We start from the raw sequence: 24,821 nt of genomic DNA on the forward strand, positions 1-24,821 counted from the left end.
AATGAAGAAGGCATGAAAGTAACAAGAAAGAGTGCGCACGTGTGTTCTAATACCCAGTTTCTTGGATACGATCCACACTGACTGTGAAATTAGGTGGTTTGTGATCTTCAATTGTTTGTGTGCACCATCATGGTCAAGGAGAGTTATCGCTTGCCTCACGAGTGTATGTGTTGGTGTGTCAAGTGTGATGAGTTGTGTAGAGTGTGGTGATGATGGTAATAATAATATAGGAAGAGGGTGAAACCCATAGTTGGCATATAGCCCACTCCTGTCAAGTAACACCAAGGGGTCAGTCCAAACTTTAACACCTCATCCGACAGGCAAATCACCATCAACAGTGTCATATGCCCTCACTACATATGATCAATGCGGAGATGTCTGGAGTTGAATCCAGGCTTTTGGCATGAAATCTGGTGATCACCTCTCCTACCCTACCACCCAAAATTTTGAGAGTGACATTTTTTCCACCAATGGAACTCGAACCAGCTAATCGTGGTGTCAGACCATAAAGATCTGATGCCTTCATGATCATGGTAACCAGCCAGGTAGTAGCAAGAAAGACTGCTGGTACAAATACAAACAAGTGAGAATACTGACAGGAAGGCATTTGCAATCGAAAGATAAAGGCTTGGTTACAAATGAAAGACCTCTCTCTATTCATGCTCCAATTAGCGTGCAGGACACGACCCTGCCTCAAGACTCATAATTGCTTTTCAGGCTGGCCATTGTGTGGGATTTCCTGGTACAGTAAATTTTCTTAGTAAAGTATACACAGCCTTGCTAAAGTTGGAATATGATCCGTATTTCCTGTGAAGTTCTTTTAACTTAAGATTTTGTATAATTTCTTTATAGAAACACTGTGGTTGCTTTTTAGTTTAATAATATTTATTTATAGATACCACAACAGACTTCTGAAACAACTAGTACAACACAATCTCGTCTCAAAAAATACCACAACAGGATGTAAATGGATCAGAGAAGTAAGAGAGGATCTGAAGGAAATAGGCCTTACAACAGAAGACACCAAAAATAAGATAAAATTGAATACAAAACTCAAGAATACAAACCTCCGCTTTACCCTTACACAAAACAAACCAACAACACGCACATTTTCAACTGAGGAAAGGGCACGAAGATCGGAGCGTCTGAAGAAGTACTGGGAGGACCGCAAAGCCCGAACAATCCCTTCAAAGAGACCTGAACGACGGACTGACTAAAGTGATCCTATGTGGTCATAAAAGAAGAAGAAGAAGAAGAAGAAGAAGAAGAAGAAGAAGAAGATACCACAACATTTTAGACAGATCAGTAACTTCTTCTATGTGTATGTAAGTTGGGCATTCAGACCTAAGGCTGGTTTGATCCTCCACAGCTCCGGCAACAGAATAGGCGTCACTGAAGAGGCACACTAGGGAAATGAAGAGTGAGGTGGTTTCCTCACCGAGCCAGAAGTTGCTATTACATATCAGTCTATCAAGCCCACTGAAATGCATGCAACAACCAACCCTATGAATGATATTTTCATACCATTCATAACAGGGACTGGCTGCATAAGGAATGGTATTATTAGAATCACTCATCTCTCGGTCACTTACAAATTGTCAAAGCCAAGGATGAGACTGAGACAGGTCAATGAAAGTAAGCCCATAGCAGAAGACATGGTGCACTGTAAACACTACATCTCACCAGCAAAGGTATACTTCTTCTATCATCATCATCATCATCATCATCATCATCATCATCATCATCATCATCATCATCATCATCATTCCCCTTTATCCAGCTGTAGCCGGGTAGGGGCAAATATGTGTAATAGATAAGAAAAATGTTCCACCGATCAATACATTTATTGTGGATGAATTATTACACTAGTACCGGTTTCGACCTATCTTGGCCATCATCAGCTAGCACACAAATTTACAATTTACAGTCATGGGATAAATGACAAAGAAGTTACTTAAGAGCATCCGGATGTCTGATAAAAAAATGGAAGTAAAATATATTGCAGTATGTTGCGTTAAAATAGCTCTGATTAAAAGTAGTGATGGTTAGAATAAACTAAAACCTATTGATTGAGCATGGACATGAGTACATAAACACATTAAAATATATATGCCACATTATAAGACACTAAAATATATAGCACATTAAACACATTAAAACATGGTATATTTTAAAAACGTCTGTTAAAATTTGAGTTCATGTTGCGTTGCATTCGTTCTTCATTCTTCTTGTAGTTCTTGTGTTGATTAAGTTGAATATCGAGAATGTTCTATGGTTGATATACTTTGTATTGGTATGTTATAAGAACTCTTGTCAGTAAAATTTGAAAATTAAGTTGATGTAGCAAGATAGGTTTTAATATCAGAGTAGTTGGTGGTGACACTTCTCTCGTCTATGCACGTTATATGGTCGTTATTGTTCTTGCTGTGGAGGTTGTGTACCGATATGTTTGGATATTACATTGAATCCAATCAATACGGAATATGAAACTTATAAATAATAATAAAAGGGGCAAATATGGTTCCTCTCCACTTTCTTCGGTCTTTCCACCACTCCTCCTCCAACACTGTGTCCCAGTCCAGGTTTCTTTCTATAATGCTGCGTTGGATGGTATCCTTCCATCTCAATCGTGGTCGTCCACGGCCTCTCCTTCCTTGGATTTGCATTTCCATCACCTTTTTTGGCATTCTTTCGTCGCTCATTCACTTTATGTGCCCAAACCATCTTAGTCGGCTCTTTTCTATTCTATCATTCATTTTTTCCACTCCAATTTCTTCCCGGATTTTCTCATTCCTTATTTTGTCTCTTCTACTCTTCTGTATCATACTCCTCAAGAACTTCATTTCGGCTGCCTGTATTCGACTCTCATCCTTCTTTGTCACTGTCCACGTTTCTGCTCCGTAATTTGTTATGGGTACGTAATACATCTTGTACATAGTATTCTTTGCTTCCGTTGGCACATCTTTGTCCCATAACATGTTTCTTACACTATGATAGAAACAACTTCCAGCTTGAATACTTTTACTAATCTCAGCATCCAGTCGAGCATTCTCCATTAATTCACTCCCCAGGTATTTAAACATTTCCACTACTTCCAGGGGCTTGTCTGCAAGTCTAATCTGACCTTTCCCTTCTTCTATATCTGTCATAAATGTCATGGTAAGAAGACCTGGTGGTGGAATGATGATGCGCATCAGGCAACCAGGGCAAAGAAGGCTGCTTATACGTAGACATCGGATCTTTAGGCCCCAAAAAGTAAGTTTTAGGTGCCTATACAGGTGTATAAAATAGGTTCTTATTGGTTTAAAATAGGCATAATGAAATTAACAAAATAAATCTGAAGGAGTAGGCCTACTGTAAAAGTAGAAATAACAACAACAACAACAATAATAATAATAATAATAATAATAATAATAATAATAATAATAATAATAATAATAATAATAATAATAATAATAATAATTTTTAAAACTCATAATGGAGCACGCAAGACATTATAACGTAGTATTTCTATGCAATAGCATAAATCTGCACGAGATCCAATCATTAGAAGTAGCAAATAGCTTACAACACAACAACAAATTTAGCCTACTTATGCATCATTGTCATTCTCGCTGCATTTCTGCCATAATTTTGTGCACAGTAAATCATTTCCAAACGTTCCTGTATAAGTTTATGTCTGGAAAGGATTAGTCTGAATGTTTTCATCTGACACTCTGCTTTTGTAAACTTTTGGCGACGACTTGTTTCGTAGTGTTTCTTAAGAATGTGGAATTAGCACAAATATATGCCAGATGCCTTTGTTTCTTCTCTTGTAGTACACTGTGGGCCATCTTAATACACTGTGAATCATCTTCTGAGAAACTGCTGATAATGTTTTCTGTACAATAAACAGATGTTCTCACTGTAATATTGTATAACCTGTAACCATGGAACCTACCTTGTTAAAAATGTGCCAGAGGCAGGGGCAGATTTGGGCACTTTACTTTAAAAGCAGCAACTCTAGTGTAGGACTTGATTTTGAAAAATACTTCCTTTACTGATTTCCAATTTCTTCTGCTACTTAGAGCAGTGCATATGTGAGACAAGTAACAGAGATAACAGTAAAACACACAAATTCCTGGTAAGCTTGTCTCACAACCGCCACACCCACCTTCACACTAGCTTGGCTTGCATCCCTATCTTAGATGCCTTCTGTGAAAACTAATATAATAAATGAATAATATTACTGTCTATTTTATAAAATTTATAAGATTTAAAGCATGAAAAGGATTGTATAGGCTCATCATCATCATCATCATCATCATCATTTTACAGTTCCAGTTTCCCGGGTACTGTTGGTGAGCCTCTTCCATTCTGTCTTATGGAGATACTTTCTGTTGTTAATGACGTCCTCCAGTATCCTTCCCCAATCTGCAATGTCCATCTTTACAATGTCCATCCAGTGGGTTCTTGGTCTTCCCACCATCCGTTTCCCTGCCACACGTCTCTCCAAGTTGGCTCCATCTTCACTACATGCCCAAACCACATCACTCTGGACATGCTGACCTGATCTAACAATGATGTAACAATCCCAGCTTCCTTCCTAACCACATCATTCCTTAACTTGTCCAGTTTTATTTTTTTTGAATTGTGGACCTAAGGAACTTCATCTCTGATACCTGCAGCAACCTTGATGAGTCTATCTTAGTGAGGGTGCAGGTTTCAATACCATAGGTTAGGATTGATATGAAGTACTGACTGAACATCACCAGCTTTGATTTTGTTGGTACTTTGGGATCTCAGAGGAGTGTTCGTACTTGCTGGTAAAAGTGAGAGCTCTTCTGCACTCTATTTGCCACCTCCTTTGTGGCTTGTGTATCTTGAGATACTACACTGCCGACATATGTAAAGCTTTCCATTTTCTAGTGGATGGTTTCCTAGCATGATGTTCGCTGGTCGTCCCTCTCTCTTTATTGCCATCATTACTGTTTTGAGTTCGCTTATCTTGAGCTTGAACTGCTGGAACTTAAACCTTCCATTCACTGATTCTTGACTGTACTTCTTCCTCAGTTTCTCCTCAGATCATAACATCATCAGCGAAGGCCATTGCATTTAGTTCACCAGAGGTTTTCTTGATGTTCTTCATTATGTCATTCATGATGGTGATAAACAATAATGGGGATAGTGCACTGCCTTGCTGGACTCCACTTTCGGGCTTGAACCAGGATGAATGACTGTCACCTAATCGCACACAGCTGGTACAGTTCTCATTCAGCATCTGAACTTTCCTCACCAGTCCCTCTGGCACAATCCTTTTTCTCAGGCATTCCCATATCTTCTCTCTTGCAATGCTGTCATATGTCTTCTCAATGTCAAGGCCCAGAAAGGCAAAAATAGGTCATAACGTCTAAATAGGCACGTAGCGACCCTATCAAACTTCATTTACTGTGATGGTAGGTTACATAATATGGATAATTGTCACAGACAGGCTTGATAGGGTCTTATGGAAAACAACAGGTAAAAAACCTAAAGATCCAATGTCCACTTATGTACAGTACAACCTCGATAAATCAAAATCAGTTAATTCAAAATCCCACCTAATTCGAAGAGGCTCTCATTCCCGGAAACATGAGATATGGTTTTGCATGTTATTTAAATTGTTTAATTCAAAATACAGATAATCCGTAATTCGAAGTACAATTTTGGCCCCATTTCCAAATTTTAGACTTTTAATCCGAAACTGCCTTTACATTATTATCCGTGTCATGATAAAACGTGTGTTCCAGATGTGGAGGGGTAGCTTTCCGCACTTACACTCACTTCGATGGGTTCACAGTGTGCTTCATAATTGCTAAGTTGAATGAAATCGGAATTCTTTTGTATTCAATCTTTTAAGGAACGCTGTAATATCACGCAGCAGGCAGTGTGAGGAAAGACAGAATCTGCGAACGCTGGCGATGCTGACAGTTGACAAAAAAGCATGGCTCATATAATCAATTCATAGACACTGAACAATATTGTCATTGCCGATGAAACTGCATTGCTTTCTTTTAATGAGGAGCCCAAACGGTCTTATGGTTTTAAAGGAGAAAGTGCCAGCCGGAGAATCGTACAAGGGTGGGGGTCATTGTAATGTGTTGCAAAGTTGAAATGCACGCGGAAGCGAGAAACTTCATGTCCTCGTCATAGGAAAGTTCGATAAGCCACAATGTTTTAAGGGCGTCGGGAACTTTCCGTGGAAGTACAATGCATCTAAAAATGCAAACAGTACTCTAATCCAAAAAATAATGCATTTGCACAGGGGAAACGGTATAATTTCTCTTCGTCTTTGAATTGTGTGATTTCTTTTTCTTTCGTTGCATGAGGTTATGTTTGTCAGTGATTTATCCAAGTGCATTACTTGAACATTGTAAATGCACCTTGCTGGATACATTTCGGAAATAGTTTTTTCCATGGCCTTTGAAAGGTTTAAACTGTGAATCGAGGTGATTGCATGCATTAACGGGTCTTAGAATACTTTGTGACGCGGTAAGTGTTTATATATCTGAAGTACGAGAGAAGTTGCCATGGCAGGAAATCGTACAAGGATAGAGTCATTGGAAAGTTCGATTAGCCACGATGTTTTAAGGGCATCGGGTACTTTCGCGTATAGTCCTCTCCGTGTAAGGACGTACCCTAAGGGTGCAACCTTACCCTTTCTCCCCTGTAATATTAAGATATTGATTTATGGTTACTTTTCTTGCTGTTGGGTCTTTTTCAGTGTCGGTAACCATACAGTTTAAGGACCCTACTTGCCGATACGACGTCTTACATTTACCGTTAATCTGGCACGTTGGCAACGTTCAATCACTGCTCTAGCGTGAAGTGCGTGTTGCCACCGCATTGCCGTTAAAGTCACTAGTGATACATTTGCGAGAATATTTAAAGCATATTTTCTTTTTCTGTGGGATTGTAAATCTATTTGGCTAATACCAGGTAAGTAGGATTGTGGCATGTTCGGATAATGCATTTAATAACATAATTTGTGTGAAATGATGAAAGTGCTCAAATACGTCAGTCTCATGTCTAGATCTACCGGTACATGAAATAACTCTTGCGGGACGAAATTTTGGCAGTAGAACTTATAACATTATTATTTTCAAATCCGCAGTGAACTTGAAAGCTGACCTAAATTCCGTTCACGGAGCTTGGCACATTAGTATTCCTATGTGTTTCCTGATAAGCTTGAAGATATAACCAGCCTGCAGGCTGAAAATATGCCCAACAATCTCTCTCCTTACTGGTTACCGGTATTGAAGAGAGAAGGAAATATTCGCGCAAAAAAAAGGGAAGTTATTGGATGTCTGGAACTTTCGAAAATCACACTGCAAAGACTTATTAAATAAATTGCATCGTTTAACATGCCCCTCTTTTCAAGAATATGGTTATAGTACGCCTACTGTATGTCAAAATAAAGACAGATAATTTAAGTGAGAAAGTGTGTTTATTTCCTTAATTCCTCATTGACGAGATATTCATAATTATCTTCATTTATTTCATCTTATCTTTTATCATTTACTAGGGTAGGGAAACATTCATTATCGATGTTTACATTGAGGTTAGTTTGTTATGGTTATGTCTGATGATTTTAATATGTAACCAGGCAGGTTGGCAGCAGTGATCAGCCATTACAAAAAAGAGAAAAGAAGAGCATCGGGCGGCGATATTTACTTTCTGGGGTATGTCCTTACGTGGCAATTACTATAAGTACAAGGCATCTAAAATGCATACAGTATGGTAATCCAATGAATCAAGTACTTGCACATGGGAGCCAGCATAGATTTCTCTTTGTCTTTGAATCATGCTTCTTTTTCTTTCATTGCGTGAGGTTATGTTTGTCAGCGAGTTATCCAGGTGCATTATTTGAATACTGTAAATGCACCTTCCTGGATATATTTTGGAATTAGGTGTTTTTATTTTTACAGCATTTGAAAGGTTTAAACTGTGAATCAAGGTTAACTGCATACAGTAACAGGCCTTAAAATATTTTATAATGCGGCAAGAGTTGACACTTCTGAATTGCGAATTGGCGGCTAATTCGAAATCACGTAGTTTGAAGTCCGATTTTTGAGTCCCAATGACTTTGAATTAATGAGGTTTTACAGCATAAGACAAAGTTCCAGACATGGAGCACAGAGGATTTAGAAAGGTACCAGACTTTTTAAGTCCACTGCAAAACAAGCTGTAGCAACTGCAAATGCAGCACATTACAAACTCATCTATGATGAGCTGGATAAGTCTGGTAGCACAAATAGAATCTACAAACTTGCCCGTGATCGTGATTGCACCACACACGATCTAGGTCATGTTATCAACATCAAAGACAGAAGTAGGCTGGATAAGCCTGGTAGCACAAATAGAATCTACAAACTTGCCCGTGATCGTGATTGCACCACACATGATCTAGGTCATGTTATCAACATCAAAGACAGAAGTAGGCTCCTGCTACAAAAGGGACATGACATACTACATAGCTAGAAGGAGTATTTTGAGAATACATGCAACAAGGAGTTCCCTCATCCACCTCTACCTACAGCTCATCCCATTCACGGCCCAGTGCCTACTATCACTACGGAAGAAGTGTCCGCTGCCATCAACAAAATGAAGCCTGGGAAAGCCCCTAGTGCAGATTATATCCCAGCCAAAATAGGGAATCTTCTGGAAAAACAAAGTGTAGTATGACTTACTGACTTCAACAAGATTATTAGGAAGTACACTGTATGCAAGGCCTCGAAGATCAGTGCCACAATTACAATCTGGAAAGGAAAAGAAGATATACTTGATTGCTCAAATTATAGGCCAATCTGCCTCTTGTGCCAAACTATAAACATTTTTTAACGTGTTCTCGATGCAAGATTACAAAACATCATCACTATCTCAGGGAAGGAACAAGCTGAAATATATTTCTGGAAGGAGCAAAAATCAGCTTCCCACTTCAAGTACCTCGGAAGCACAATCTCGAAAGACAACACTGTTAGGCAGGAAATACTCAGCAGGACACAGAAAGCATCGAACTTCTACAGTCAAGTCAGAAATCTCCCCTGGGACTGCAAAATACCACAGAAAGCTAAAACAATCATGTACCACACTTATTTCGTACCAATCCTTATGTACGGTTTAGAGACATGTACCCTACTAAACAGACTTCAGTAGAATCCAAGCAACTTTTTTTTACTAGGGGCTTTACGTCGCACCGACACAGATAGGTCTTATGGCGACGATGGGATAGGAAAGGCCTAGGAGTTGGAAGGAAGCGGCCGTGGCCTTAATTAAGGTACAGCCCCAGCATTTGCCTGGTGTGAAAATGGGAAACCACGGAAAACCATCTTCAGGGCTGCCGATAGTGGGATTCGAACCTACTATCTCCCGGATGCAAGCTCACAGCCGCGCGCCTCTACGCGCACGGCCAACTCGCCCGGTAATCCAAGCAACTGAAATGAGATTCATTAGAACCATCAACCAAACAACCAGAAAGGACAAGATCAGAAATGAAGTGAATAGGAAAGTAGCTGGTATTGAGGTTCCTATTATCAGTGTCATAAAGAAACGCAGACTTCAGTGGTATGGGCACATAATGAGAATGAACAGGGAAAGACTTGCCAGAAAATATTTCGACCTTAATCTCATAGGAAGAAGACCACAGGGAAGACCAAGAAAACGTTGGATAGAGACTGTAAGATCAGATGTGGAGGAGAGAGGATACAAATGGGAGGATGTACTGGATCAGAAGATGTATGAAGACAGAAGGAGATGGCGAGTGCTTGTACACCACACCCGAGAAACTGGAGTTGGGAAATGATGATGATGATGATGATGATGATGACGATGATGATGATCACTATCTCATCTAACTAGTATGGCTTTGTTAAAACCAGCAGAACAACAGACACCATCTATGCACTTCACCTATTGATGAAAAGACATCATAGGAAAAGGAAGACAGTTTACTTGGCCTTCCTTGATTTGAAAAAGGCGTTCAACATAGTACCACATGATCTCATTTGGTTGGCAATGAGACTACACAGTGTACCTGAAGCCTATGTCAACTGGGTGAAACTCCTATACTGAAGGTCACAAATTCAGTATGGTGTGCAACACAAATGTCTTCAGTACCTTCCAAATCAATGCTGGTGTCCATTGAGGATCAGCCTTGTCTCCGTTGCTCTTCATACTCTGCATGAGCGTCATCACAAATGGCACCCAGACCAGGTATCCAAGGACATTATTATACGCGGACGATGTCATGCTAACTAACGAGACAAGCGAGGGCCTCAAATAGCAAGTACAAGAGTGGAAGATAAATCCTGAAGAATTTGGGATGAAATTAAATCTAAAGAAGATAGAGTATCTGGAATGTGGTGACCAAATTGAAAGCATGATCACTGTGGGTGGGGTTCACCAATAAAGTGACCCAGTTCAAATACCTAGGGTCATGCATCACATCGGACTGCAGCACAATTCCCAATGTCAAGACGAGAGTCAGCACTGCATGGATAAAATGGCGCCAAGTTACTGGAGTCCTGTGCGATAAAAAAATTCCACTGCATCTACAATCTAAAGTCTACCGCACAGCGATTAGATCAGTGTCCCTTTATGGATCCGAATGCTGGCCTACAACATCGAAGCATGAACAGGCACTTCATGCAATGAAATTGAAGATGCTGCAGTGGTTCAGTGGCTTGACTCGACTAGACCATATCAGGAAAAATGCTGTGCGGAAGTGTTCAAGGTTGCCCCACTCAGACAGAAATTGTATGAATCACGCCTGCGATGATATGGACATGTACTCCACAGCAGTGAAACCTCAGTTGCCCTTCAACTGAATGTGGAGGGTCGCCGACCTCGAGGGCGACCTCAAACACGCTGGTTGGACAGGGTGAGTGATGACATGTGGCTCGCCAAATTCACCCCTCGGGATGCAATGGATTGACTGAAGAGGAGGAAACACTGCAAGAAGACAGACCCCCATATAAATGGAAAAATGCAAAGAAGATGATGAGCAACTTCTTCTATATCTTTAATGTTGTCTAAATTTGACCAATCAAAAACAAGGAACAGATTGTACATATTGTGAAAGTTTACTTCTTGGTAATTGTATCCTACACTGCACTGTTGTCTAAATTTGACCAATCAAAAACAAGGAACAGATTGTACATATTGTGAAAGTTTACTTCTTGGTAATTGTATCCTACACCAGTAACCAGGGCCATGATAAAATATCAAAAGTTAGATCTGTTATCAAAGGGAGATTAAAGTCACCTACGACCGGGCGAGTTGGCCATGCGGTTAGGGTCGCGCAGTTGTGAGCTTGCATCTGGGAGATAGTGGGTTTGAACCCCACTGTCGGCAGTCCTAAAGATGGTTTTCTGTGGTTTCCCATTTTCACACCAGGGAAATGCTGGGGCTGTACCTTAATTAAGGCCACGGCCGCTTCCATCCCATTCCTAGCCTTTCCTATCCCATCGTCGCCATAAAACCTATCTGTGTCGGTGTGACGTAAAACAAATAGCAAAAAAGAAAGTCGCCTACAATGATAATATTTTCATTTTGTAAACCCTCATGGACTTTGAATAATTAAAAATCTCTGATGCAATTGTCTGGATTAGAGGATGGTGAAAAATTGACTGACAATATGAAGCAAGTACAGCCATTACCTTTACACATACTACCTCAAAACCTACAAAGTCTAATTTAATATGTTTTGAAGTTACTTCATTAGTAACAGCAACCAGTACACCTCCACCTTTTCTTTCACCCTTCTGATTGTTCTGATATATAATTCATCCAAAACCTAATAATTCACTATTAGAGAGATTTAGCTGTGCAACTATGTCTCAGAAATAAGAAATACATCATATCCCCATTAAACACTATTCACGTAGAATTGAGAAAACTTCGTATTCAGTCCCCTAAGATTCTGATAATACATAGAAAACGGACCTGAATTCACCAAGGAACTATGCAATTAGTTATATTCGCCAGTTCATCCTTCAATTTGAGTAGCAACTTGTACACTCAATCACACGGAACTTGGCCACTGAAGGTTTTTGACGGTGGAAGAACGGAAAAGGGCTAGGATTAGGAAGTTATTGGTCACGGCCTTAAGGTACAGCCCTAGCAATTGCCTGGAGTGGAAATAGGAAACCAAAGAAAACCATCTTCGGGGCTGTTTCAAAATCCGCTTGTTTGAAATTCAATGAACATGTTGTGCTTGTGGTAGGATTCCAAGTACTATCTCTTTGGCCATCAGCTATTCATAACCTTGCTTTTCAAAAATGTATAAAATTAAATATCTTTTGCCAGCCACTTGGAGCACATCGTCTGTTGTAAAACAATGTATATATCAGATTGCTTTAAACCTACTGTAATGTTATCCTTACCTTACACCACCGCTTTTCTAAATTACTTATCTAAAACTCTATCTTCATGGCCTTTTCTTCAACTTCTCCTATGTACTACGTCCCGGATTCCATTAATCACATATGATTCCTATATGTTATTACATCATTACCTTCTCGCTCTCACTGTTTCTTGAATGTTCTCTTCCCCTCTCAATCCTACCCATACGTTATACCTCACCATTGTGAGAATCTTAGAAATATCAGCTTGTACCCCATTCTCACTGTTTGTGCTGTTGAACGAGAGTGGGGAGTTTTCATTTTCGTTCAGTCTCTTGGGATGCTGCTACATGCTGGCACTATCTCCTAGCCACAAGTCTTCCTTACCAACATGAATCTTTTAAGGTAGGGGGGAGAGGCCTCTCTTTTTGTTTCAGCCTTTTTGAAGCTATAGTGAATTTCTCTCATTGGTTGGCCGGCAGGCACGCCCAGCTTATCTACCTCCCATTAACCCTTCACTCCCCGCTCCGCAGCACAGTAACAAGGACAACACTTCGCTCACTTTATCTGTGCATGACATGAGATAACAATTAAAATGAAGAAAATTAAGAAAATAAGCTTGTACATTATGGCAGATGTTGGAAATGTTCTCCTCCTGCATCCACATATTTCTGTCATCGTCTTAGGAAACTCCAATTCAAATGCATAAGTTTGTTTTCCGTAACAGACTATTTCTCTCTTCATCCAATGTGTGAGAGTTTTCTGCACACACTTTATCTTAACATTTTCGTATCCAGCCATGCTGAGCTCCTCAAAACCCCAGCTTCTTGTCCAAATCGTCTGAGGGATTTTGTAGGTGTATGTTCTCATTTTTCTGCGATTTAATTTACTCTTTCCTCGTTAAATAGACATTTTTTAACACTTCAATTCTTATTATATTTTAGCAACTGGGGAGAAACGCTGGCAATCAGAATGAGTTAGCTGGAAAATTTGTAATGTCCAATAACAGACCAACTATATTGGTACTATAAATTTACTCATTCGGGACAAATATTTCAGGTTCCCTCTGGAAATTAACATCTATATCATCTGATGGCTAGGCAGGCATCAATTTTTGAAAATGAGACAGAGTTTCATAGTGCACTGGCACTGCTCGTGGCTCCAAGTAGCCTACACAGTGGTCTCCACGGTATGCACTAGCCATGCGTCTTGGTGGGTGTGCTATTTACCAACTGATGAGCCCGATTTAGCATACTGGGGCGAAACACTGGCAACCAGGAATGAGTTAGATGGAAATTTATGATGTCCAATGACTGATCAACTATATTGATATTAAGGGTAATACAACCGTCATAATGGACAAAAATGAGTACATTAGCAAAATAAAGAATTTCTTAACAGACAGTTCATTTTCCATAGCTAAAAAAGATCCCACTCAGAGAATTCAACAATTACGCAAACAGACCCTAAAGAACACCCCATACCTATTTACAGACCAAGGAAGAAACAAACATGAATCCAGGTCTTCCCACTGTAAAAGCCCTTCCTAAAATACACAAAGCCAGCGTCCCCATTTGCCCGATCATAAACTACAGACCAAGCCCTTTATACAAAAATCTCTATTCATCCAAAAGTTTTTGAGGAATAATGACCAATTTAGGTCCCAAAAAATCCATTAAAAACATTACAGATCTAAGCGATAAATTAAAAAAGTTCAATATCCAACCCCGTCACTCCCTTCATTCTTTTGATATTGTAAATACGTATCCCAGCATACAAGTATCAAAATTATACCCTATTATCGAAAATACTGTAATTTAAATAAATACAGCTACTTAAGTAAATTAGAAATCCAGAATTTCTTGTCCATTCTAAAATTAGTTATAAATAACAATTTCTTCACTTCTGATGTCATCTATCAACAGAAAGCAAAAATCTACCTAGATGTTCTAGAACATACTAAAACTCACAATAACAAAAATTTCAACAATATTCTCCTTAGGGCTAAATATGTAGACAATATCTTAATAATTATGGATGAAATAACAGTCGAAGCTGCTACCACTCTTCTCAGTCTTAATAACGTCAATTCACATATTAAATACATCCACAGACTCACTAACGAGCGACTTACAACAGCTTAGTTCACCGAGCTTTTACTGTACCTAAGTCTAAAAAAGATCTAAAAAACGAACTGAACACCATTCAAGGTAACGCAAAATCCAATGGTCACAATAATTTTTTCATTGAAAGAACTGTTCTATACATTTAGATCAGTACTTCAATTCAAAATACAACCTTAATGAGAAATCCAACATTCTATTTGACCTCATGATTATTTTTAGAAATTTTAATTTAACAAATCAAAAATCAATTTTCCATTCAATTCATTGTACCTTTCCGCAGCATTTACCCCTATTCCCACACCCCTCAGCCCCGCCATAAAATAGCCCCTCCTCATTCCCTCTCCCTTCCCCGTTCTCTCCGATCTGCCCTACCCCGTTCCCCCCCCCTCCCTTCCTGATCTTCCTTCCCTTCAGTTATGCAATACGCCCAACACTGCACAGCGCAAGGTGAATCACATATTAAAAAAAAAAATTTTTTTCAACAGTCCTTGTACTAACTTGGCTTTTTATTATTATTATTATTATTTATCAGTTCACCTGTTTCTGCATTGAACTGCAAATCTTCTCCACCTACTTCAAGGAAATGATTTGAATTTCAAGCGCAACTTTCGTCTTCAGTTTCTTAAGGACATTAAACTAGAAAATTTTTGGACATCAATGTACCATGTTTCTACACTGTTCACTGCATGTGCATAAATTGTTTTCTAAATGACACTGCTACCATATGATGACTTACAGCTGTCAGAAATCTGTAGCGAAGGATACACAAATTTTCAAAAATCTTCGGCATCCAGACTGATCAAACTGAATCATCCTTTAATTCAACGACAGCTAAGTACCTTACTTTAATGTAATTTATGCATAATTTAAAACTTTTATCTCCATTGTGACTGTTTTATCTTCAACTCTATAGCGTCAAACCACAATGTTTCTGTGATATATGTACATTGTTTATGGAATATTTTTAATACGTTGTACAATTCGTGTTGTTGGCTGATGATGACCTTGACCTTAGGTCAAAACTAGTTCCAAACAAATGTTTCATTTGTAATGTAACCCGCATTACAAAAATTTTTGTATTGAAAAGGTGGAACTGTTAAACTAAACTTTCAATTTTATATGTAATCTCAGACCCATGAATCAAATTTTGTTACATTCACACATGAGGTTAAATAACTCTATAATAAATTGTTATGTATAATAAGATATTGCAAATTATCCTATCTATTAATTTCTTAGGTAGTATCTCATTTACACCATCCTTGGAAACCTCATGGAATTTTGGCCCAGAATTACACTGAGGTTGACATTACATAACTTTTCTCACATTTTCCACTGCAAATGTTACTCTGGTTTGACTGTTTCTGCAAAGAATCCTTAGATATGGTCTATTGAAAATTCAACTTTAGTCGATCTATTCATCCTGTAGTGCTGCACTGGATCATTACTAAATATTTATTGTAAAATGCTGGATCGCATTTTACTTACCGTACTCGGTTGCTGCGTTTTGAATAATGGGGAATTTTATTATCACCCCAATTAATACCACTTTCAATTCTTGTTTCTCATATCCTGCGGGGTATTTTGTATACATAATCTTACCAAACTGAAGGTACTCTAACTTCAACTGTAGCCTGACCATAACTAAGTTGCCACACAACGCATTTGGCATGAAACCAGTCCCGATATTCAGTGAATTAAATCTTTGAGGAAGTGTCTTGCCTCAGAATGGCCTTAGAAAAAGGCCACAGGTGCTCATTATGACACTGTTTCGTTGCATTCAATAATCAATAATCAAGAATACACAATAGTAGTTCTATGATGATTCTCATTTTGTATAAGTTATGTTGGTATCACTACAGTTCACTGTTTATTTACGCACTTGGACACTGATAACAACTAATACACTTCAAATAACATTTGATTTTAATGATTAACTTTCTATATTTACATCTGTTTCTCAAAGTTCACTATTGCGTTTATTAAGTGCTTCAAGTCACATACACATTACACTTCAGAAAGAAATACAGTAGAAGTCTGTTATAGCGAGAGTTCATAACAGCGAAAAATTTACTCCCTATAACGGATTGTCGTTATATCCGATTTTTTGTAAAAAGCTGGCAAAACCCTCATACACATTAAAATCAGTATGAAACGACAGTCAGCTTGCACAAAACTTGCATTTTCATGGATAATATCCACTCTACAGCTTACTTGTTTGTTATTTTTTGAAAACTGATATTACGTGAAAGTGTTTAATTTCATTCTGAAAAATTATAGTAGCGTATTTCTCCGAATCCAAAAACGTGCTTTGTAAAATCATATGAATGCCTTTCTTATACAGTATACATTTTAGACTATTTTTAGACGCCGAACATTGGTTTCAGTTATGGTGTATTACTTTTCAGCTGCACAATTATTCTCTATTTCAGCGGGTTTAATAACCATTAACTTATAATTGGCATCATAATATCGAAGAAAACCCGTTGAAAATTTGCTGGCAATACCTATTTCACACGTCTCTACAATACGACGATTCATCAGGAAAATATGCTTACTTACTATAAAACTGTTACTTTCACTCAGCTTCAAATATAACTGGCTGCCGCTACACGCACGTCTCACTTGCCGGCTTCGGCCAACTTCAGCGGCTAGCGATGTATAGGCCTAATCGTGGAGTTGAAGGTCAACGAACGAGTTTATTGCACCATCATCATCATCATCATCATCATCATCATCATCATCATCATCATCATCATTATTATCAGTTTTCCACTCCAGTTGCCCGGGTGTGGTTTACGAGCACTCTCCACTTCTGTCTGTCCATGTACCACTCTTCTCTCAAGACGACATCCCAGGTAACTCCTCTTGTTCCTATGTCCTCTTTCACTTGGTCCAGCCATCTCTTCCTAGGTCTTCCTACCGGTCGTTTTCCGGCCACGACTGTGTGTAACCATTGTTTTGCTGTCCTTCCATCGTCTAATCGTTTGACGGGCCCTTGTCACTTTTTCATTCAGGGATGGGTACACACCAGCTTCCTCCCTTATTCTTTCATTCCTTACCCTGTCCCTTTTTGTCTTCTGTACCATAGTACGTAGGAACTTCATTTCTGCGGCTTGTAGTTTGCTATCCACTTGTTGGGTTGTTGTGCAGGTTTCTAGGCCATATGTTAGTGTGGGGGTGAAGTATGATTGGAATAGAATCTGCTTTGATCTGAAGGGAACTTGTTTGTTCCAGAGGAGGTTCCGAACTTGATGGTAAAACTTAGCTGATTTTTGAATGCGGTTGTTAATCTCATGCTGTATTCTGTTATCACTTGAAATAATGCACCCAAGATATTTATACTGGTCTACTGTTTCCAGCTGTGTACCTTCCAGCATTATTTTTCCTTTCTTCTTCTGCCTGTTGACAGACATAGTAACAGTTTTCGATTTATTTATTGTTAATCCGTGTGCTTTCAAATGTTCATTCCAGGTGTTCAGCCTCTCTTGGACTTCCTTCTCTGTATTTCCCCAAATTACTACATCATCTGCAAATGCAAATGCATTGATGTCCATATTGTTCTTCTGCTTAATTTCTTTCATGACTTCATCCATGACAGTGATAAAAAGTAAGGGTGAAAGGGTACTGCCTTGTTGCACTCCTTTAGTGGTTTGGAACCAATCAGAATTACCGTTTCCTATCTGTACGCAACTGCAGCAGTCTTCTGGATAAGACCTTTGGGTACATTTTTCTTTCTTAAGCATTCCCATATAGTCTTCCTTGGAACACTATCAAATGCTTTTTCGAGATCCAAAAACACTAGTGTTGTGATAGTACATATATCACACCCCCGAATTATATGCAGAAGTTAGAGATATTATTGTCAGTATTCGATTTATTATTATTATTATTATTATTATTATTATTATTATTATTATTATTATTATTATTATTATTATCAGTATTTCATTTGTATATTTTGCCATTTATATTGATAAGCTGGAAGATATCCACATATGTAGGTATGAGTAATTCGTTTTGCACGAGTGGGAAAACATTGCTTTAATAACTCTGGTAATTTGGGTGAGTCATATGGCTACCCCAGTGTTTGTTGTGATGTACTTGTGTCGGGAAATTCATGAGTCATGTATATATCCCAGCCTGATGAGATGAGCTTGTTGTTGTATTAGGAAAGTTTGGTGACTCATGGAATATACCCCAGAGTTTGTTTATCTCTTGGGAGAAAGGAGAAGTTCAGGGCATGTCTTGACAAGAGGTTCACTCGTGATTGGCTGGCAAGCACCAATCCAGACGTATCATCTGAGAGGAGGGGGATGTTGATGTCTATAAAGGTTGAACATACGGCGGCAACCAGGGACATTGTAAGGGTGATTGTAAAGGAACGAGAAGGAAGATAACTACAACCAGTGACACTGTATAAGAGAACTACAACTGACGCACTGTACGGGAAGGAAGTGGTGCTGATACACGGTACTGGAGTGACACGGCTGCAATGGACTGGACTTCAAACGTTTGTGGAGCGTAGTCTTGTTATGTTCGTGGAAAGTGACTGATTGTGGAGAGTGCTTGCGCATTAAGTATTGTAGCACTTGTGGCGGCATAGCATTATATGTTGGTGAAAGCTATCTCAGACTTTCCATAATTTATGTTGAGGATCGACAGACGTGTGTATATATCTTTACAACAAGTGTTAAAATATGTGAACACAGTAGTACAAGGTACAGTATCTGTGTGATGTGATAACTGCCGATTATGAGAATCGGTAAGTCGAATTGATATAGGGACAGTGAAGGGTATTTATCTTCATACATGTACATTGTTCATCGGACTATCTACAAATGGTAGCTTAGTTCTCGCTTTCGTTTTCCCACGATTTTCATTATTGTTGTTGTTGTAAATATGGAGTCTTCCAGCAATATTTTATGTGTGTATTATATGTATAATGTTGTATGTTGATGAGGTGCTCATGCACGGAATTTGTTAAGAATATAGTTAGCTATTTTAGAATCAGTGTTATTGATGAACCTAGGTGCAGTTCCTACCTAATTAGTCGTTTTCAGGAGGTTAGGTAAGGCCTGCAGCAGATGTACCAGTACGCAGCAGTATGTACACGCCCTGGGATATACAGTTTATCATGCTCTTATCTAAATTCAAGGGATCCATTCTGGTGAACTCTGGCGCCCATACTACGGACATTTCGGTTAATTATGCTTATTAATTTTATTAAGTTTTTGAGCTTTTATTTATATATTTTTATTCATGATTTTATTTATTAGTATTCATCAAAAAGTTACAGTGTTAAGTCTTTGCCCTTCTCCCAATGCTTTTCTAACACCATTCTAAGTGCAAATATGAGATCGGTAGTTGATCGGTGTTCTCTGAATCCATATTGTTCTTCCTGTAGTTGTGGTTCTATTATTTTCCTTAGCCTTTTTTCAAGTATTTTCTCAAATATTTTCAAACTATGAGACAATAAAGTGATCCCTCTATAATTGCTACATTTCTTCTGGCTTCCTTTTTTGAAGAGAGGTATTATTATTCCCTTTTTCCAATCATCTGGGACTTTCCTATCCTTCCATATTGCATTAATTACCCTATGAAGCCACTGTATTCCTATTGCACCAGTTGCTTTGATCATATCTGCACTGACTTCATCAAATCCTGTTGATCTTTCTTAGGGTATACTATTAAGGGCAGTCTCTACTTCCTTCCATCTTGGCGGGCTCTCTTGGTCAGCCTCATCATTGCAGCTTAAACTGACCTGCATGGTTACATCATTGGAGTCTTTCCCAGTACAGTTGTATAAATGATCAAAATAGGATTTCATGATCTGCCTATTTCTGTCTCTTCCCTGACTATGTTACCATCTGGTTCCTCTATTGCTGTTATGTATTCATTGTCTCTTCTTATATTTCGTATTGTTCGGTAAAGTAGTTTAGAATTAGCTTTGCTGTCTTGCTCTAGTTTATCTGTGAAATCAGTCCAAGCTTTCTGTTTTTCTTCGGCCACAATTTTCTTTACTCATAGCTACTGATCTCTGTATTTCTGCTGCAGTTCGTTTACTCTAGATTCATTCCTTTGACTTCCTTTTTGCATTTCTTTGTCTCTGGCTTTCCTGGTTTCATTTTTCGCTTTCACAACAATCTTCACCCGATCGTTCCACCAAGGAGTTTCTTTTGCCTTCATTTTGCTATTAGTTTTACCACAAACTTCTACTGAAGCTCCGACAATGCTTTCTTTGAATCTAGTCCACTTGATGTTGCCTTCTTGTAATGCATCTGATGGTAATTTATTGGTCACTTTTTTTGTGTATTCAGCTTGTTTCTCTGCCTTCTTTAGCTCCCATGTCTTGATTTTTGGTTTCCTGTATTTCTGAGGTCTGTAAATTTTAATGTACTTTATTGTTGCGAGGAGAAGTCTGTGGTCACTGTCCAGGCTTTCACTTGGTATAACTCTGACATCACATATGGTCTTTCCTGCTTCACTGTCTGATATAAAATAATCTATCCGAGTTTTAGTATCTCCATTCCAACTGTATCTTGTTAGTTTATGACTTAGCTGCTTCTGAAACCAACTGCTGTTTATTCTCAAGCCATTCCTTACACATAGATCTAGAAGACTTTCTCCTTCTGGGTTCCTGTCTCCATAACCACGTGGACCTAGTACATTTTCATATCCAAGCCTGTCTGATCCAACTTGAGCATTTAGCATTTATTGCACCGCGGTATGGGAATTCCGCCCTTGTGTTTTTTGTGCACATACTTCACAATTTCATCTGCGACTTCTTTAAAGTGTCCATGCTGCGGACCACAAATGCATTTTTTGTGCAATACGCATTTTTAAGCTATCCTTGTCTTCACGCTAACGCTGAATATTGGCTTTAGTTAGGCCTATGCCGTATTCTCTTTCGGCTGCATGATTATTCTACATTTACAAATGTTTAATAACCATTAACTTAAAACTGTCATCATAATATCGACGAGCACCCGTTGAAAATTTGCCGGCAATACATGTTCCACGTATCTTTACAGTATGATATAGATATTGATTCCCATAGGGAACCTAAAATATTTGTCCCGAATGAGTAAATTTATAATACCAATATAATGGTCCGTTATTGGATATTATAAATTTTCCAGCTAACTCATTCTTGGTTGCCTGCGTTTCGCCCTCGTGTGCTAAGTTAGGCTCGTCAGTTGGGACTTAGCACACCACCCAAGACGCAAGGCCAGTGCATACCGTGGAGGCCACTGCATAGGCTACTTGAAGCCACCAGCAGTGCCAATGCACTATGAGAGCCATGTCTCATTTTCAAAAATTGATGCCTGCCTGGCCATCAAATGATGTAGATATTGATTCCCATAGGGAACCTAAAATATTTGTCCCGAATGAGTAAATTTATAATACCAATATAATGGTCCGTTATTGGACATTATAAATTTTCCAGCTAACTCATTCTTGGTTGCCTGCGTTTCGCCCTCGTGTGCTAAGTTAGGCTCGTCAGTTGGGACTTGGCACACCACCCAAGACGCAAGGCCAGTGCATACCGTGGAGGCCACTGCATAGGCTACTTGAAGCCATGGCTCTCATAGTGCATTGGCACTGCTGGTGGCTTCAAGTAGCCTATGCAGTGGCCTCCACGGTATGCACTGGCCTTGCGTCTTGGGTGGTGTGCCAAGTCCCAACTGACGAGCCTAACTTAGCACACGAGGGCGAAACGCAGGCAACCAAGAATGAGTTAGCTGGAAAATTTATAATGTCCAATAACGGACCATTATATTGGTATTATTCTTTACAGTATGACGATCCATCACGAAAATATTCCTGCTATCTATAAAACTTAATTTTACTAAGCGTTAGGTACAGTGAACGCGTTATAACTCTTCTACTGAGTAGCCATGGCCTTTCCAAGAATTCGAAGGCTCGCATTTTTTAATGCCGTTTTGTAGATTTGAGAAACGATTGTGTAGAGAGGCTAATATAATGTCATTCTCTCTTCACTATTTCCCGAGATCCAGCGACATTACACATAGGCACTGAACAATCGGTCGCCGCGGGCTAGAGATGTATAATGGGGGGGAAATAGCACCATGGTTACTACGGTAGTTGCCAAGGTCGCGAATGCTAGGCGACCCTTGATATTTCACGATATTGTGAGGAAAAAAATTGTCGTCTTGGATTCGGAGAAATACGGTATCACTCCAGAGACTTCTGTGGCAAACATTTCCGTTTTCTTCTTCAAACGGTGTCACCTAACCTAACTGCACCTATGTGTATCATGAAAAAACACTTAAAATGCATGTAGACAAATGATAACCACCTCGCTAAAATTTACATGGGAACAGCCATTCCGAAATATAACTAGACGCGAGAAAATATAAACTATCCTTTGAAATCCGTGATGTACTCTGTCACATCTAGAGGTGTATCACATTCTTACTTTATTTCAGTATATTCGTCGCCATAAGACCTATCTGTATCGGTGCGACGTAAAGCCCCTAGCAAAAAAAATAATAATAAAAATAAAAATAAAAAATAAAAATAAATTTCAGTATATAACATTAAAATTAAGAAACCATTTACTTCAGCCTTTATTTTTAACGAGTTAACAACTGCTATTGGCTACGTTATTTACGCATTTATTATGAAAACGCATTATCCTCTTTCATTTCGAATTTCCTTTAGAAAACAGCAGTCGACGGGTATTACTAGGCTAATCAACTAAAACATCGCCTTCGAATGTTGACAAGAAAGCTAGCAAATGCACATGCACCATACAGAAGATGATCGATCACATTTTGTGACACACATTTCAGTTTTCTCATTCAAACAGCGTGACCTAACCTAACTTAACCATACTATATTTATCGTGAATACTTGCATACAGTATTTCTAGCGCCAGTAGAAAATACTCTTCTCGCTATAAATTTACATGATAATAGCCTTTCTGAAATTAACAGATGCAAGAAAATAGAAACTAACCTCTGAAATCAATTATGCACACTGCCATATCTTGAGGTGTATTTCATCCTTAATTAATTGCAGTATTTAGCATTAAAATTAAGCGATCGTTTCCTCAGCCTTTATTTTTTAAGGAGTTAACAACTGTTATCGGACATGTTATTTACGCATTTATTACGCAAAAAGTCCTCTTTCATTTTGAATTTTCTTTACGGAACAGCAGTTGACGGGTTTTACTAATCGACTCCGACATCGCCTTTGAATGTCGACGAGAGAACTCGCTCGTGGACATAGTGAGGAAATGATACCGAAGGGGATCGATCACATGCAACATAATCGCTGGGGTGCATAAATATCGGTAACGGAAAAAATCGCTCGTAATAACGGATGTCAGTGATAGTGCTCTCGCTGTAACCGAAGGAAAATACACAGTTTAATATAGGAATTTTGTAGGGACCGGTAAAAACTGTCGTTATAATGGGGTTCAGGTTTTATGCCGTACTCGCTATAGCGGACTTCTACTGTACATTTAAGTTAAGGAGCTTCGTCACCACATGATCAACTAGCATGTCATCTATTATTATATTAATGCATGTAACAGAAATTGTAACAACCATACCTGTTTTAATGTAACAGTCTCTTTTAAGGCACTGTTCACTATATCCCGCATGCTGTTTCTGAAACTTTCAGCATCTTCACATTGGTGGTTTGAGTGGTCAAGGAAGAGGTCAGCTACTTTCTCCCCCTGAGCATAAGAATAACAATAATTTTTATTTTCAATAAGAAAAGTTCAGACCCCATCAAGAGAGTATGAGTAATGTACAATGTACATCATATTTCTCTAGCTCATTAAATATTATTTATTTTTAACTTGCTTTCTACAAAATTATATAGCTTACATTTCCATCTACAACAGCTGCAAAAACGTCTTTCAAACATTTTCTTCCTCGTTCATCGAGAGTTGAAACAATGCCACAGTCAAGTATTGTGAGTTTGAAGGATGGTACCACAGGTTTATGAAAGCTGAAGGAGAAACTGTCTCCTTGGCAAGGTTGCTCTGAAGGAGAGACTTTCTGGACTAACATGTTCCCAGGATGCAAGTCCCCATGAGCAAAGTTGTCTTCAAAAACCTAAATTAAAAATAGAGAGAGATTGCTTCATCAGAATAGCTAAGTAAGTTATTCCCGTTAAATAACACCCTCATTAGATTTTTATGTAAGATAAAACTATATGGTACATTAGATACAGGAAAGAAAAATGTAAGCATAATATCCTTCTGTTTGGAACATCAGAACATAAAAATGGTACCATTACTATGACAAAATTATGTCTTGCCACCTTAAATCAAAGATATACCAAAAAGTAGTACGCC

At 38.7% G+C, this 24,821-nt stretch overlaps 1 protein-coding gene across 7 annotated transcripts in view; it reads right to left on the reverse strand.

Moving 5' to 3' along the window:
- The window catches only part of LOC136866478 (uncharacterized aarF domain-containing protein kinase 2), a 158,578-nt gene that overhangs the window by 51,364 nt on the left and 82,393 nt on the right, over positions 1-24,821 (reverse strand). For all 7 annotated transcript variants that reach the window (XR_010859553.2, XM_067143473.2, XM_067143472.2 and 4 more), the window contains 2 exons: positions 24,349-24,579; positions 24,069-24,194 (listed from right to left, as the gene is read on the reverse strand). Coding sequence is in view for 6 of the 7 variants with exons in the window: in XM_067143473.2 (XP_066999574.2) it covers positions 24,069-24,194; positions 24,349-24,579 (357 nt within the window). In the remaining variant the exon portion in view is untranslated. The remainder of the gene's footprint in view (positions 1-24,068; positions 24,195-24,348; positions 24,580-24,821) is intronic.

Source organism: Anabrus simplex, chromosome 3, assembly GCF_040414725.1.
Source record: "Anabrus simplex isolate iqAnaSimp1 chromosome 3, ASM4041472v1, whole genome shotgun sequence".
Taxonomy (NCBI): domain Eukaryota; kingdom Metazoa; phylum Arthropoda; class Insecta; order Orthoptera; family Tettigoniidae; genus Anabrus; species Anabrus simplex.